The sequence below is a fragment of the Hippocampus zosterae genome, chromosome 21 (assembly GCF_025434085.1).
Source record: "Hippocampus zosterae strain Florida chromosome 21, ASM2543408v3, whole genome shotgun sequence".
Classification (NCBI taxonomy): Eukaryota; Metazoa; Chordata; class Actinopteri; order Syngnathiformes; family Syngnathidae; genus Hippocampus; species Hippocampus zosterae.
Window position 1 is genome coordinate 3743931 of NC_067471.1, and position 17477 is coordinate 3761407.

General features: G+C 43.5%; 1 protein-coding gene and 2 long non-coding RNA genes across 3 annotated transcripts in view; 1 reads left to right on the forward strand and 2 right to left on the reverse strand.

The window, feature by feature from the left end:
* LOC127593676 (uncharacterized) overlaps nucleotides 1–17477 on the reverse strand; it is a 115350-nt gene that overhangs the window by 25066 nt on the left and 72807 nt on the right. The gene's annotated exons all lie outside the window — the stretch shown is intronic.
* camk1da (calcium/calmodulin-dependent protein kinase 1Da) overlaps nucleotides 1–17477 on the reverse strand; it is a 43979-nt gene that overhangs the window by 22103 nt on the left and 4399 nt on the right. Inside the window, exons 2-3 of the mRNA XM_052055252.1 lie at nucleotides 10442–10573; nucleotides 9296–9370 (exon numbers count right to left, since the gene is read on the reverse strand). Of these exons, the coding sequence (XP_051911212.1) occupies nucleotides 9296–9370; nucleotides 10442–10573 (207 nt within the window). The remainder of the gene's footprint in view (nucleotides 1–9295; nucleotides 9371–10441; nucleotides 10574–17477) is intronic.
* On the forward strand, nucleotides 1833–7227 carry LOC127593674 (uncharacterized). Its single transcript, XR_007960469.1, has 8 exons — nucleotides 1833–2252; nucleotides 2421–2510; nucleotides 3471–3563; nucleotides 3662–3754; nucleotides 3860–3934; nucleotides 4802–4915; nucleotides 4985–5062; nucleotides 6806–7227. It is a non-coding gene; the product is annotated as an uncharacterized LOC127593674 (long non-coding RNA).

Below are 17477 nucleotides of genomic sequence, written 5' to 3' on the forward strand. Positions count from 1 at the left end.
AGTGAGAAGACCATGAAAGGGTTAATCGTGTTTAAGTAGAATTTTCGCTCCGAAGTTGCTGCTCTGCCCATCCCCCGCTTTCCCCCTCGCATCAATTAAGAGCGGTTGGCTTCAAAGGCTGGAGGAGGGTTGTCTTCACACGATACTTTTCGGCGCACTCAAGCCATTTATATTTCTATACCGGGACAACCAACACCATTTGGCTTTTTGACAACATGGAGAAAACACGTAGAAGACTGTTGTTACAATACTTTATGTAGTTTAAGAATTTGTGTGAATTTCTGATTATGTTATATGAAACGTTAAAGTGAGAAGACCATGAAAGGGTTAATCATGTTTAAGTAGAGTTTTCGCTCCGAAGTTGCTGCTCTGCCCATCCCCCCACTCTGCCCATCCCCCCACTCTTCCCCTCGCATCAATTAAGAAGCGGTTGGCTTCAAAGGCTGGAGGAGCGTTGTCTTCGCGCGATACTTTTCGGCGCACTCCAGCCATTTATATTTCTATACCGGGACAACCAACACCATTTGGCTTTTTGACGACATGGAGAAAACACGGAGAAGACTCGCCCCTAACCGGGAGCACCACCGTCAGAATGAGAATGCTCAGGTAAGTAATCACCCTTTCTATGTCGAGAGACGGGTACCCGCGAATACGAGTGTCGTCGTAACAATCTGCGTACTGAGCACCGAAGGACTTGTTACTCGCGGCGTACTGTAAAATCTAGGCCGATTTTAATTTAAAGCTGCTTTATGTAGTTTTTTTTCTACACGAAGAAACAATGGCAAACTACGAACACAGCAATTTAGGAACAACGCACATGGCTTGCGCTCAGGCGGTTACGGCAAGGCCGCGTCGCGTTGAATTTATGTGGTTTATATTTCGGCAAAAATGAGACAGAAATTGTTAGTTTCTGTACTCATACCGAATTGAAATAAGTAGACAAATGAACCAGTGCTCTGGCTCGCTGTATTATATTAAACTAGACATGTTTAGTCTAGCCAGAAACCATTTTTTCTCGAGAAAAATGTATTTTTTAAATTAAATACCGAATGAATGAGGCGGATTGCAGGCCAACGCTGCTTTACTGTGTTTTTAAATGCCAGTTGCTTAATTTCACAGAGCATCCGAAGCGTGTATCCAACATGAGTTTTATCATCACAGGTTCAAATACTACTCTGTACCATTTTATTTATTACTATCGTATTTTGAGTTAATTTACATAATCATATTCATTTTACTCTTTTTTTCTGCCTGTCAACTAAAATGTCCATCGATTTTTGCCCAGTTTTTAATTTAATAAATTATATTATTTGTCTCTTTTCCATGAGACTAGAAAATGCATGCTGATTAACTCATACTTTGTTTTATTAATGGAGGTTTTAGTTCCATCTGGTCTACTTTCCATCCTGTGAAAATGTGTGACGACAAAACATTGTCGTATTTTCATGAATGCAAGTTGGAAGACAAGTGTTGAAAACATTGGCAAAGACAGATAAACTTTGTACAGAATTGCCGAGATCTAGCATAAAACTCTTTTTCACCATCTCAGTTGTCTACAAAATTAACAATTTTCCCTGTTTTTCCCTCTTCTGCCCTGATGTGTAGGCTCAAATGCGTAAAGCCCAACCATCAGGGCAACATACACCTCTTCTCAAAGAGAGGCCTGGTGCTGCGACTCATTCCGGAGCCTTCTCCACAAGGTCAACACCATCATCATCATCAGAGGAGTCTGTGTCATCCGCCCAAAGTGGAGATGACCACAAACCAGCATTCAGTGAAGGGAGGGGGTCCCGGTCGTCCAACAGCAGTGGATCAGAAAAGGACCACATTGAGTTGCATGAAGCTAAGGCCCTCAAGGCAAAATGTAAATCAAAACAAAAAGGTATGAAATCGAAAGGAACAGAGAAGTTAAATGATGGCCAAAAAAGGAACTACCACCAATCTTCGTGGATGTGACACGTGCCTCAGAAAATACGCACAAGAGAGCAAGGCCAAAAACCCAGAACTGTTGAGGTCAACAAAATTAAGGAAGCATGTTGCTACCTTATGTCAGCTTCTCGACCTGAACAATCAGGAACTCGAGCAAGTTGCTCGTTTTATGGGACACGACATTAGAGTCCATTGTGAGTTTTATCGGCAGACCGATAAAACTTTCCAAGTGGCCAAGATTGCCAAACTACTGTTTGCGATGGAACGTGGGACAGAGTCGCTGAAGGGAAAGAGTCTGCAAACCCTGGACTCTGTTATCACTGGTATGTAAATTAATATATTTTTAAAGTCATCCCCTTCCATTTATTCTTTTCTCCCTCTGTCTTTGTTTCCACGACAGTGTGCATGTCTTTATCGGCATATTTTCTTTTACCTTCATATTTTAGTGTAAAATTATGTTTTCTGATTTCTGACTGTGAATATTTCAAAAGGAAGAGCACATGCAGCCACCTCAACCAAAGGTCTGAAAAGTGGCAAAAAGAGAAGACCAGATCCAGGGAGACGACAGGAAGCTCAAGATGGTATGTAATAAAAACAACATTAGTAGTCATAGCAGGAAGAGGGATGCCAATATATGCTCTAGAGTTCATGCTTGGAATTAATATAGAAACCTTGAATCATTTCAAATTAATCACATTCAAACGTTAGCCCTAATGTTGACCAAATGACCTACTTCTAAGTTACAACAATTTTTAGTTAGACACCAATTGATCCCAGTTGCCTCTGCCTCTGGCACCTTTAACCAGAACCTTTTTTTCAATGATAACAATAAGCAAACAAAAGCACACACATATGTATGTCGAGTTATTTGGGGGGATGTTGCAGCAACTTGACAGGCAGCTCCCTCTCACTATCCTCACACGTGTGCTGTTCTGACACACATCTGTCCTGTGGATTAAAAGTAACGAACAATGATCAAAGACAGAACTTTTAATCAAACAGGGAGTTAGTGATAACATGCGATCGATACCGTTCTAATACCGTTAAACTACTACTGATTAAAGCTGGTTAGCCTGTCGACCTCACAGTGCAAAGGTGCAGGGTTCAATTCCGGTCCTAGTCTTCCTATGTGGCGTTTGCTTATTTTTCCCACCACATACCTGCGTGGGCTTACTCCAAGTACTTCGGTTTCCTCCCACATTCCCATAACATGCATGGCTGATTGAACACTCTAAATTGTCCCCAGGTGTGAGTTTGAGATGGTTGTCTCTGTGTGCCCTGCAATTGGCTGGCAACTTGTTCAGGGTGTCCCCCGCTGACCTCCCAAAGACAGCTGGGATAGGCTCCAGCATGCCCTGCGACTCTTGTGAAGATAAAGCGGATTGGAAAATGGATGGATGTTTAGTAATTCCTTCACCTTGACAGCTCTCATTTTCTCTGTGTCCAGACCATTTGCATAAATGAGAAAACCCTTTCATTCTCGGAGCAAGAGTGAATGTCTTCCATCCATATTTACATGGTGTAAATGTCATCTTTCACAGAATGAGAAGTGCCACATTCAGCTGTAGCAACGAGATCTGATGATGAAGATGATGGAGGCGGTAACAGTACCAACTTGGACACTGAAAACACAGGTAATGCTTTCAGTTTGACTTGGACCATCTGTCACTGCACCATTGCTATGTTTCTGAGATGTAAGGAATTTCATTTGAGTACATCATCTTGCTCCAAGGCACCTACAAAAGGCCACCGAAGATGCAGTCAATTAAAGAAAGAAATTATGCTGATGACGACATGAGTGATGTTTCTGGCAGTGAATATGGCGGTAATGTTTTTTTGTCCGACTTGAATCCTCTTTTGCTGTATTATTGGCATATTTCTGAGATGCATGTGGAAAGAACTTTGATTCTATCAAAACATTATTTTATAGATGGAGGGGTGTGCCATAAGACAGTTAAGAAGACTGTCAAGAAAAAAAAGACAATGTTGGGAAGACATGGATTGGGTGAGTCTCTAACATTGGCACAAGTGACATGTTACAGACCTGGCATTAGTACGATTTTTTTTCTTACTCTAAGTCAGGGGTGTCAAACTCATTTCACTCTGTCAAACTCAGGCCCCATTGGCCTCGGTAGATGTTAAGTGGGCCGAGCCATTAAAATTATACCGTACTCTGCTATAAAGAAGCACAAGAACATTCGGAAATGTAGAAATTTAATGAACATATCTTTTTACAAAACATTTCATGAAGCACCTTAGATTTCCTTAGACAAATGTACGATTGACTTTTATCATTCACATATATGCATCGCAACTGATTGTACAAGGGCACTAAACAAGTAATTGGTGTTGAAAAATACAGTGATGCGCTTTTAGATTAAAGGAGATTTGTGAAGAAAGGAATTTTTAAGCCTTGTGCATATAAATTATAAATTTAATCCCTGCCTATACCTTACAAACTAAAGAGAGTGCCATTAAATGTGTAAAGAATAATGAATTAAAATGTCCTTGATAGCATCTGCTGTTTTGGGTCCGTCCGTCTCAGTGACAGACTTAGACTGCTGTTGTCTTCTTCTCAAAACAATGTGTCTTTCTACTCTGATCAAAATGGTGTGTCCCCTAGCGGATACTCCATGAATTGCATGTTATTCAAAATTTTCGTTCCATGTCTTTTCTGCATTTTTTTCACTTTTAAATGATCCTGCGGGCCTGATCAAACCTGCTTGTCGGACGGTAACGGCCCGCCGGCCGTATGTTTGACACCCCCGCTCCAAGTCCTGATTGTTTTTTGTACATTCCAATATATCAGGAATTACAAATGTGTATCATCAAAGCATATTCACCCAAAGTATATTATTATTATTATTTACAGTCTATGACGCATCTTTCACACATGGCCAAGAACAACCATCAACATCAGGGAGCGCCACCAAACGAAAGAGGATTGCAACACTTACACATGACGACGATGATGTTGAAGACAGCGGTGAGTCAGTGCATCGTTAACACAACTCAAAGTTTCATTACCATTATACTAACATGCCAACTTTCTTAGATGAAGAGGACAAAAAGACTGGACACAGATCTCTTGGGAAGAAGAAGACAGCAGTTCGAAAAGAACATAGTGAAGTTGGTAAGATGAATTTCTGTTGGATAGATCCGCATAACAATTTAAGAAACTCAAACAGCACAAGTCACTGTGACTTGCAGATGTAAAGACGAGTCGTTGAAGTGGTCTACTCAGTTGTAAAATTGTCTTCAATTTCTATTGTATAGCAATTTCTCTTACAGGGTTATGATATAATTTGGTTACAGTAACACACTGATTGTAATTGAATCCAATTAAAAAAAAATCTGACCAAAGAGAGATAGTCGAACCTCTCAACAACGAAATCATGTTTGCAGCCAGAAATATTCACATTCACACCATCACTGAGCAGGAACTGATCCCACACAAGTCATGCGAGTATACCACTACACCACAGGTGTCAAAGTCAAGGCCCAGGGGCCGGATTTGGCCTGCCACATCATTTTATGTGGCCTGCAAAAGCAAATAAAGCATGTCGAATTCCATGAGGCTTGCTAAAGTCTGAACCAAAATCTCAAAATGTCATATGAAGTCCACAAGAACAATCATTATGTTTTACTTCTGATTTTAAAAGTAGTTATCCATCAATATGTTATGAGTGGTGTATGTAATGTGGAGGTGATTAAATATGTATATGGTCTCCCAAAATTCATAATGGCCCTCCAAGGGAAACCATGACTACAATGTGGCCTGTGCCAAAAATGAGTTGGTCACTCCTGCAATACACCATCAGCAACCAGAAGTTACATATTTGGTATCTGACATTTGAATGGATTGTAAAATAATGCATTTCACTGCAAACAAGGAAAACTGGTAATGCATACCGTATTAGATAATATTCACCACATATGTTGCTCTGAAATCGGCACAGTGGTTCAGGCTTTGATTGTAGCTTCGAAACATGAATGTCAACAGTGCCGCTGGATTACCATTTATCGCGGCCTCTGTGTGTCATGGATTTTTTCAAACATATTCATTAAAAAAAAAGTGAAAATGCTGCAAAAGGTCCTCAAGAGGCAGTGAAAATAATCAAAACAACAGCGAGTCACATAGAGCAACATATACAGGACTGTGTTTACTGTATTTCGTTATTTATACACTAACCTAACCTAACTTATACATGTTTAAATATATTAGTATATAGCATTAAGTACTGTTAATTACTACAAACATGCATGTATACCAGTACATTTGGCCTTATAAATATTTATACTCATACACATGTTCATATACCTATATGGAGGGTGGGGGGGTTTTGCTACTTAGCGGATTTTCGTTTATCGCGGGTGGTTTCGGTCCCCATTAACCCCGATAAACGAGGGATCAGATCACTGTAGTTGCAAAGACTGTTTTTTCTGTATGTTCTTCACAATAGAAGGCTTCAGAAATAGAAAACAAAAGTTTGGGGCATGCTGGAGCCTATCCTAGCCGTCATTGGGCTGTAGTCAGAGTACACCCTTTAGTGGTTGCCACCCAATTGGGGGGCCCACATAGATAAACAAGACATTAAAGGCGGAGACTAGGCAAAAAACCCCACATTAATTTTAAGGATATTGAAAAATATTAAATAATGTAAAGAGCATAACACTCATGAATCATGCCTTGAGGGAAATTGCTGCTGAGGTGTTTTTAAGTCAACAAAGTTGCTTTAAACTAGATGCCTAAAACATGTTTTGAATCAATGCATTTTTGATAGTTTTTATTCTGGTCCTGTTATCAGTCAAGGCAGTGTTCAGATCTGTTTATATTCAACTAAACCACTAATAACCCTCTTTTTTTCCCCTCCAGAATTGGAAACTAAAAAAAGGAAGAGACCCGGACTCCAAAGGAAAGAGCAGCAATTGATCGACACCTTTCAAAATTTGTAGCATTAAAGAAAGTTCCAAGGAAAGATGACTGCGTTAAGTGTCGTAGTCAAGCATCGCCAGACCTTGAAGACCGCACATGGAGAGATATTCCACAATGAAATTATTAAAAGATATGTAATTGGGAAAAAAGCTTGAAGATGAAAGATAGAGAGAGGGAGAGACATAGGGGGGAGATAGATGAAGGGAGAGAGGGAATGGGATGAGAGAGAGGGGAGAAAAGGAATAGAGTTTGAAAGCACAGTTATTTGGTAGGGTATATGTGGGTTCATGTGTCAGGTTGTGGCGCAGCAAGTTTTTTTAGTGTGCGTTTTGAAGGTTGAAGTTTTTCAGGTGTTCTTGTAAGTTTTGCATAAGAGTACTTTTGTTTGTCAAAAATAAATCATAAAGTCAAGTCAGCTTTTATTGTCAAAAATGCTCTCTGTGTAATGTACAGCACAGATTAAAATACTTTCCTCTCTCAGCCACAGTGCAAACATGTGGCGTATTGAACACACAAATATCAGAACTAAATAAAACTAAATAAATGACAGTACCCATAAATTAATGGTGATAAACTGTTTAAAAATAATATATCTGATTATAAATTTACATCATTAAATGTTTAGTAAGGTGAACGGCACCTAATCTACTTCAAAATCATTAAGAACGCATGGCCAGTGCCCGGTCCTCACTTATCTAGTTAAAAACTTTTTCTTAACCTTTGGTGTTTTATTTAATCTAAAGGAATGTATTGCCTAAGGGCGCCCTCCTGTGTCTAGAAATGTGTCTTTTTCATTTCTTTTTCAAGCAGAAAGGGTGGTCCTCGCTTTGTAGGCCTTTTTACTCGGTCCTCACTGTGCAGCAAGTGCAGGAATGTGTGTGTGAGTGTGTGTGTGTTAATGCGCTCTGCTCAAGCGCAAAGGCCCACGTGGGACAGTTTAAAAAAAAAAGTTAATTGGTCGCTACTTCGCGGATTTTCGTTTATCGCGGGTGGTTTTGGTCCCCATTAATAAACGAGGGATTACTGTATTTCTAAGTTGATCGGGTGCTTGGAATTCACAATTTATTGGCAACGTTGAAACAAGCTCCAGTTCCGATGTAACCTTGGACTTTGTAACTATGGTCACTGATGTGCACTGACCTATGAAGGACCTTGGGAAGGGGGGGGAGAAGAAGCAAACTGAATTCCATGTGAGCAGGTGCAGGGCGAGAGGTGCTGGTGATGGAAACGAGGTGCGAAGGGACGAAGGAGAAAGCGAACACGAAATAAAGGAGACAAAGGCGATGGAGGTGAGGAATGAGAATCGCCGATGGACAAAGACGCGGCAGATGAGTTTTCCCAAAGGAACCTCTCAGCTCATCTGAAACCACTTCACTGTCTTTTGGCTGGCAAAAGGCCACGTTCCAATCGCAAAGGGCGGACAATGAGAAGCTCAAAAACTGCTCCAGAGGGAAGTAAGCTTAACTTTTGCTCCAGCAGGATGGCAAGCGCGAGCGGTTGAAATCTTATCAGGAGGCTTGCTGGGAGAACTGCAAACAGAATGGCTCCGCTAATGAGCTAATTGATGACGACAGGAAAGTTTGTGCCGTCTGGCCAACGGGGAGGGATTTCAGTTAAGCGCATCCTGTTTGGCCGACGCCAAACACAACAAGTGTGTGCCGGAACACAACTCTTATTCGATGCCATAAGACGTCAATTTCGTCTAGATTTGATTGACGAACTGTGAAACGAAGCAACTGCTGGTTTGTCATGTCAAAGATTCTAGTGCAATGGTAAACAATCCACAAACAAACATAGATTAACCCAAAAAGAAATAAAACGAGAAAAAAAAGAAGACTTTTCAATGAATCAAGGAAAAAGTACAATGTCGCATCTTTTACTCCATTCCCATTTCCTGATTAAATGTCCGAGCAACTCTCTCGCCTGCTGTGTTTGGATCAGCCGAATCAAGAAGCCCTAAACATGAGCGCTAATCTCCTGACATGGAGCAACAAATAGCGCCCGCTGTTGCATAACCCCCCCCCCCCCCCCCCCCCAACAAGGATTTGTATTGAACTTGACTCAACTGTTTCCCGAACAGGTGCCAGAGCAATGTTTTGTCTCTTGTTTCAACCCAGAGAGGAGGTCAGTAGGCCGCCACCCAAAAAGCGCCGCCACATTCGCCTTTTCTGCCGTTATTTTGTTATGACGTTAATTATGAGTTCAAGATGCCGCTGCGAGAGTGGCTGCCTTTACAGCAGCGCCTATACCTTTTTGTTCTGCTACTTTCATAACTTTGCTGCTGTCAATTGGTTAATTTTGTGAAAGGACTAAAGGCTTTCTTCATTCACTCCCAAAAACGTTTTTAAACGTCTTTTCAGGCTTGGTCCAGAATTGGCTGGTACTGAATGAGTTCAAATGTTCAATATTTTCTAGATGGGTTCAACTCACAGTTGCATAATGAGATAGAGATGATCCGGACTCTCGTAGATGTCCTCCAGTGCCACGATATTTTCATGCTTAATCCTGCAAAGACAAAAACCAAGAGTGTCAATCTGCTTTGACCCTTTCGTGCCCCCCTTGTAACCTGATTACTCTATAAGCCGTCCACTGTAGTCACCGCTGTCCCTCAAAAGGGTTAAAAGAAATCACGCGGAGCCATTTGGACAACACGGAGAGGAGCGTTACCCTAATACCTGGAACACGAGCTTTAGTGTGGGCGTGTGGGTTAATCATCGCTTGCTTTGGGAGCAGCGGTAAATCCCCACAAGGCATTCCCGGAAGGTCAATAGAAAAGAATCATTATGAGTGCGTGAGCGGCGATGGAGCGGGAGTACCGTGATGTGACTCATTTGCAGTCGCCGCAAGCACACAAAAGGCGTACGGGTTTGACAGAGAGAATGTGCGCGGGTGCGTGCGTGTGTGTGTGTGTGTTTAAGGGCTGCCGGCGATGATGGCAGCAAATAAGAGTGTTCGCAGAAGAGCTCTTCTCAGATGCTACAGCGTCACATCATCAAGCCACTGTGATACATTTTATTTATTTATTTTTTTAGGGTGGGGGTGGGGGGTTGTCCTATTAGCTCATTCAGTGCCAGCCAATTCTGGACAAAGTCTGAAAAGACGTTTAAAAATGTCTTTGGGAGTGAATGAGTTACGGATTTTAAATCCGAAACGACTATGGTGATAGTCACATCATCTGGAAATGTGTCGGCAAAATATGACGTTGGTCCGTTCATAGCGTCGCGCCGTTTGTCCCGGAAGAGTTTATTATGACAGAAACAAAGAAAACATTTCCGCTTGATACAACAGCCATAAAAGACGGATGTCACTTCACAGGAGGAAATATTGAATGAAGAAGCGGTCGCAAAGCAATGTCCGCCCATTCTAGTCGAGCGATATTTTCATAGTGATGACGAACGTGGCGACTGGAAGAGCCTGTGTGTGTGTGTGTGTGTGTGTGTGTGTGTGCGTGTGATGGGCTTTAGATCGTGACCTGGGGGTGGCTGATAGACGAGACGCATAGTTGCCCCAGTAACCATGAAAAAGATGGCTCATACTGGCGTGCGTGTGTTTGTGTGCGCGCGGCGCTGCTCTCACTTCCTCAGCACGGCGATCTCGTTCTCGATGCTGCTCTCTTTCCCCTTGAGGGCCTTTTTCGGAATGCACTTCACCGCAAACATGCGACCCGTCAGTTTCTCCTGGGCCAAGACCACCTCGGAAAAGGCTCCTCTGCAAAGACAAAGAGATCCGAATTGAGATTTAGCGACATATGAATGAGCCAACCTCTCAGTGTGATGCATTGTGGTTCGACAGCGCAATAATAGACATGCTGAAAAATTCATCGCGAAAAAAAAATATATTTCTAAAGTCACGAGTGCTGTTCATTATTTCAGCAAGTGCGTCACATTTTGTGGCTGAGGAAAACTGGAGGCAATTCGATTTGGTTCGCTTCGTTGGCAGAGTCCACAGAAAAGTGTCGCCGTGGTTACCGCCGTGATGGAGAGCCTCGCTCTCAAAACTTCATCAACTGGGCCCGAAGGAACAAAGCGAGTGGAACCGCTTCGAACGGGGGTGGTGGTGGTGGGGGGGGGGGGGGGGGTGAAATTAGCATTTTAATTACTGATGCACTGGAGGCATTTTTCCACTGACGCAAAGTATGAAATATCCCATCAGACAAATTTTCGAGGCAAATGAGCCGAAATTCAGATTCGGTCACGTCTTCCATGTGTGTTCTGGGAAGCGAGGGCTCCAATCGGAAAAACAAGCGGTATGATGAATGCAGATGAGCCCATCGCCAGATCGTTTGCCTTCAGCGTCACCAATTTATCACTATGCTAAACCTCTTTCTGCATTTAACTCTTCTATATTCAACCCGCTCGGGTCAATTTTTCCACATTGCCGAAATGACTCGGCTGTGAGCCATGAGGAAAGTGTGTCGAAAAGTTTTTGTGTCTAGCGCGGAGCAGAACTAACGCATCGCAACAGCACGTCTACGATCGCTGAACACAAGGCACCCATGTTCGCTAATTTAATACAGAATGTGCAAACAGTAAAAATAATTTTTAAAAAAATAAGCAGAAGAAGCGCAGTCAGACACAAGCTGCCTGGCTACAAGTGGCTAACAGTAAGCCAGTTAGCTGTTGAGGTTCGCGGCTGGATGCTAACACCACATTTTCATTCACCGACACCCACGGCACTCACCAGCCCAGTCCCGCATTTTAAAGGCATTCACTTCAAACATGTGCAAGACAAAAATTAATTCCTCCTTCGGCTCACCCGCACATTTTGTTGTCCAATTTTTATCCGATGACTCAAATAATCTAAATGGATATTCAGTACAATAAGCGATTTGAAAAATATTTGGAGACAAAGTTGACTTTTTTTTTTTAATCAATTTGCATGACAAAACAGGAAAACTCCAACCCCAAAACTCACAAAGAAGCACTTTTGCATTTTTGTTCAGCCGGACCGAAACTAAACGGCTTTACAAACACTGATTACTCATGTTATTATTCTGTGAAATTCCCTTCATCCGTTGCGTCACGCGGGTGTGAAAAAACCAATATGTGCTTTTCGTTCTTCGCTCAGAAGGTCTTTTCATGAGACGAGTGTGTGTTTGTCCAAAAACGCCCAGCAGCTGATTAACCCCTTCATGCACCAATAATGACCACATGATCGGCTGTCCACTGTAGTGTCCGGATTGGGACTGTCCGTCAACCGTCGGCACACATGCGAGCACCTGCCTGCAACCGATAATAATGGTTGTGGTTGTCTCTGACGTCAAACTCAGACAAAATACGTGCGTGGGACGGGGCTGTCTGTGCTGCACATGCACACACGCCCACTTGAACCTTTTCATATATTCGAGACGCTGGTCCACACATCAATGAGCATCCATTATAAAGCCACAAAGGGGCGTATACGGTCTCTGCGCGCAAAAGCTAATTACGCATTGTATATTCAAAAACAACCGCCTGCTGCCTAAAGGGCGAACACATCATGGGGAAACTCCACGATCTAATATCTAACGAATCAGTTTTTTTTCCCCTTGTTTCAATTATTTTTAAGTCACCGTGTCGTATCAGTGGTGAGCTATTTTTAGAACAGACCCATGGGTGTAACTAGTATTCTCTGGCACCATTGTTTTTTTTTTGTGCGCGTTTGTTTTTTTAATACAATGCACATTAGAGAGTAAAGCCATCCATGATTACACTGTCTCTGCCCTCTTTCTCCTCCTCCGTGTGTTAGTGCTCACCCCTCCGCTTTCTGCTCAAAGTAAACAAAAAATTCAATAATTAAAAAAAAAGACAATTAACTTCAAACAAAAAGCTCTTTATTTAACTCTACAAGAAGGCAATCATATTGAGCCAACATTAGAAGCCCCACCCCCTCCCCAAGTCATGTTTTCAGTTCTTGAAAACATGGCTTTTTAAAACCACGGTAACCCGTCAAACCGCTTATTGGGCCCCAAGCCTTGTGGCAACACATGCAGAAAAACAATATCACAATACTCCCCAGCATTTATTCTTTATCCTCTGCAGAGAACGACTGATAACCCCGCCGCACTGAGAAGATGAGAGAGAAGCCGAAGTCTCCAGTGCAGTACTGTAAATCCGTGTGTCTGTAACCATGGGTCAGGATAAAAGCCATCCATAGAAATTGCCACGGATATAATTTGCCCTCGATTGATGCAAACGCTCATTGATTAAAATGTCAAGCTCGCTGAAAGGGGGTGAGGGTAGGGGAAAGGTCAGGAGAGAGAGTGAGCGACAAAGAATGGATGCGCTGAAAATGAAATTGGTGCACAGCCGCCAAACGCGCATTCATAAACGCATACGCGGAGCACCGCCGCGACCACAAGCGAGGGAAAAGGTCGAGGATTTATCACCTAACCTCACCCCAACACCCGAAATTTGATGTAATGAAAGGCCTGAATGAGGGGTGATTGATTGGAACAGGGGAGTTGGTGAAACATCTGGAAAGCTGGCTCAGCCAGCGGCCGGTGTACTTCACGTTGCGTGCGCGTCGGTGCCCCCCCACCGCCTCGGCAATTGCATTTCCTGCCGTATGAACCTGTGCAATTATGTCGGTTCAGCTGCGCTGCCTCTGTCGCGGTGCGTATGCGCGCAGCCGCCGTGTGTTTCTCAAGCGAGAGAGCTCGCGAGGGAGCGACTCAAATAGAAGGACAAGGTGACAGTGACACATTTAACACGGAGACTGACAACGGCTGCCGCCGCTTCTTTTTCATTTGCAAAAGAATGGAAATACATTCTCCCCGGAAAAAACGTGCGCTCGTCAAATGCTGACAAGAAACCGATGCCGTCAGTTGTGCACTTTTTTGTGGCGGATTTTTTTGGGGGGGGAACTTATCCTCCGTTATAGGATGAAAACTCACCGACACGGATTTTAGGTCAAACGCATAAAAGTATTACTAACTAACTAGGTTGATGTCAAGCGTAGAGCTTCATTTGGACTGAAATCATGCTTTGCCATCATTTGCGGCCTCTTGGTGATGAGGAACTATGTTGAAACGAGTTGAGGAGTTCCGTTAAGACAAAAGCTGTGTTTCACACATTTATAGGCAATTCTTGACAGATTTTCACTCGTTGCCGGGGAACACTAATCCCATTTCTATTAAGCACTAACGGAAAGGGAAAAGTCTTTGGCTTTTCGAGTTGCACTCTAGTCTGGAACCGATGAGCGAGTCAAATAAAAGCTGAACAAGCTGTTCGTTGTGTTTTATTTGACCCCAGTGGCCAATCCTACGTCCTCTAAAACGAGCACGAGAATAATAGAATCGGTAAACAAAAGGGTCATTCAGAGTCTTTGATCCCTGCAACTTCAGCTCAATTATTATTCATTGAAAATGCACAAAAAAACCCAAAAAAACTGAAAATCGACTCCCGGATGACAGGTAAGCGTGTAATCTCAAAAAAAAAAAATAAAAACACAAAGCGCAGACAGAGCATCCCTTTGAAAAAGTGAGTAAGTAGTGCACAAAAAGCCCACAAGCTCCTCCTTCTTCTCGTTGTTAACAGCGACACAACTTCCCGAGTTCACGGCTCACTTTCGCTCGAGCAAATTCTCTCGGTGGCCAACACGTTTGGCAGACGTGCTCTCTCGTTGAGACTCGCACACACTCTAGTGTGAGCGGCGCTGCTCACCTCGATGTGTTCGACGAACACAGCTTTCGATTTGAATGAATGAATGAATGAACAGAGAATGCACGCAACATGGAGCCAGCTTGCCTTCGGGAGTCATTGTGATGTCGCGCGCACACACACTTACACACAAGTACGCATGCGTCACACAGGGAGGAATAATGTCATCCCTGTAAATCTGCTGCTGGCATATAAATAATTAGCAGTTTAATCAAAGAGGTGGCAGTTGCCTCTGAATGGACGCACATATGCAGACACACACACACACACGGACACACACGCACGCAGAGGGCCCGATAATGACACGGCAAGGCCGGTGATAACACGGTTCTGACGTCACTGGCATGAGCACACACGCTCCTTTGATTTCATGCGACTGCAATGCCAAACGGCTTCAACTGTGCGGCATTGTCTTGATGCCATTGAAGCATACACACACAGGCACGCATGCGCACACACACGCGTAAAAAATGGAATGGATGAATGAGGCAGAGCGATGAGAAAGGGAGAAGAGCAAAATGTTTTTTTTTGCGTGCAGACGGCTGCGAGGGTAGAGGATGACATTGTTTTTTTTTTTCAAATGAACACTTTCAAGTCAAAACAGAGGCTTTTGTTCCATTCCGCAAACCCACTTCACGCTCCTCGAAAGGCCGACGTGCTCGTGCCTTTGTGAAAGGGAGGCAAAGCCGAACGAATAAAATGAAGTCTGAGCTTTGCTTTTGGGTGCACAAAGTGTTGTTTTAATTCATTGTCAGTGTTGTTATCGCCTCGTCTGCCGAGATGTTCTGGGTTCAAATCTTGGGCTGAGGGGCCGTATCAAAAAAAAAAAGGACAGCGCAGGATAAGGTTTTCCCTCATCTTGCCATTTCTCCGGAACCCTCTCAAGGATTTTCTGTGTGGTTCTCACCCACATGTGTGAAAAAAAAACAACAACAACACTGCTTTGCTGAGTCACTATGGCAACAGGAGGGTCGGCGTGATGGGCGCAAGATTCTATTACAGTGGCAATGGGGCATAAAAAGAAGACAACACGTACACACACACACGCATGCGCTCCATTAGTAAAAACATTAACTTGTCGAGTGAAATGAGGGAAAGCGAGTTAACAGCCCCCGGCTTGCCATTTCCTCCTTTTTGTGCACTATAAGCACATTCACACAGCTCATAGGCTTAAATAGTACTGTTGCCACGGCAGCAATTAAGAGCCAATTATAGTCTTGGATGCTCACTGAGGCTTCAAGGCTGGGGATAAAGACGACAGAACTCGACTGGAAAAAAAAAAAACGCCCGCGCCCTCTTCTCTTCTGTGTAATTAGAAAACAAATCTGCACCATTGGCAGAGAGCTGGTCTCAAAAGTGCGTCATTCCAGCGATCGGCCATATGGGGCGGCCGGAACGGCGCTCGAGTCTTGCCCGGCAAATGCCGCGGCAGATGGGACGCGCACGCGGAGGCTCGGTGGGACAAAATTAAACATTAACAGGAAAAAACCCCCCCCACAAGAATGGCGCAACGCATGGCGGAATCACCACCCGCGTGTTGAGAATCAATAAATCGGAAAATGAATCGGTGAAAAAATATGCCCCAAAAAAAAAAAAAAAAGACATCATTTACCCTTTCAAAAGTCACGTTCACCCACCGACACTGCCATTCAGTGCTCAGACAGTCAAAGAATTGACTCCAGCCCGTAGTGGGTTCTGCAACATGGCCGCCAGAGTCCAACCGAACGTCGCAGATGTCATCACATTGACGCACTGGAGAAGCAACGGTCGGTTGGTGACGCCCAAAAAGTTATGTCAAAGGTTATGTCACATTTACGTAATGATGTCGGCGGACGTCGGGTGCTCCCCACTGCACTCACTGTGTGTGCGTGTCACTTGGCCCTCACGTGTGAGATTGTGTGTGCGTGTCACTTGGTCCTCACTGTGCTACAAGTACAGGAATGTATGTATGTGTGTGTGTGTGTGTGTGTGTGCACGCACCTGTATTTACAGTATGAATGTGTGAAAGTGCTCCCAAATTCGTCAATGTGTGTCGTCTGCCTTAAATTGCCTGTCCGCAAAGACAAAGTGTATGCTGGGCCAGCCGTCAAACCACGTGGCTGGAATTCAAAGCGGATGGGGAAACACCGGCGGGGCGAGGCTGTTACCACGGCAACCGTGGTGGTATTGAATACATTTCGCAAGTAGGGTGGAGAAAATAGAAGGCTCCACGGTTGAATTTTTTTCAATTGAAAAGTGATTCGATGAAAATCGGTTTGGTCCTCATCATGTCACATCTAAAATTTGCTTGTCAACCAACATGGATTTGCAAAAATGACTTCAAGGTGATTTTTGTAAAAACAAACATCGCCGTTTTTTGTGTTGACTGTTCTAGGTAGGACACGTACGGTGTTTTGGGGGGTGGAGACGGCATTCATATTCGGGGCTGCATCTACATCTACTTTCTGCCGATGCTCTTTTATCTAACAAAAACAAGTGTGTACCTGCACGTTTACTGATAGCAGCCACACAATTACCGTCGTCCCTTTGGCGCAAGGAAGGAACTTCCACCGAAGAAAAGGATGGCACTACCCCGGTCGATAAACTGTCACTTCTGTGCAAAGAAAAAAAAGCAGCTGTAAGAAATAATCAGTGCATTTGTAGACATGCTAGTCGATTTTTTTTCTCCCTTTAAGTGACACAGCAGGGGATCAGAACAGGTCGTGCCAGCTGAGATTGAAATGGATGAGCGTTGGAAGAAGACCGAATGTATTGGACGCTTGTTCCAACCCTCACGTCATCTCTTGTTTTGATGCGAAGAAAAGAAAGTATACACGTATTCTCTGCTCTTCTATTCTCACTTTGCTGTGAGACGACGCAAAACGTCTGCGTGGTGGACCTGAAGTAATGGGAAAGCCCCCAAAGACCTTCATTGTATTTTTCTTTTTTTTTCCCACTTTAAAGGGGACTGATGACTACACGAGCGAAAAATG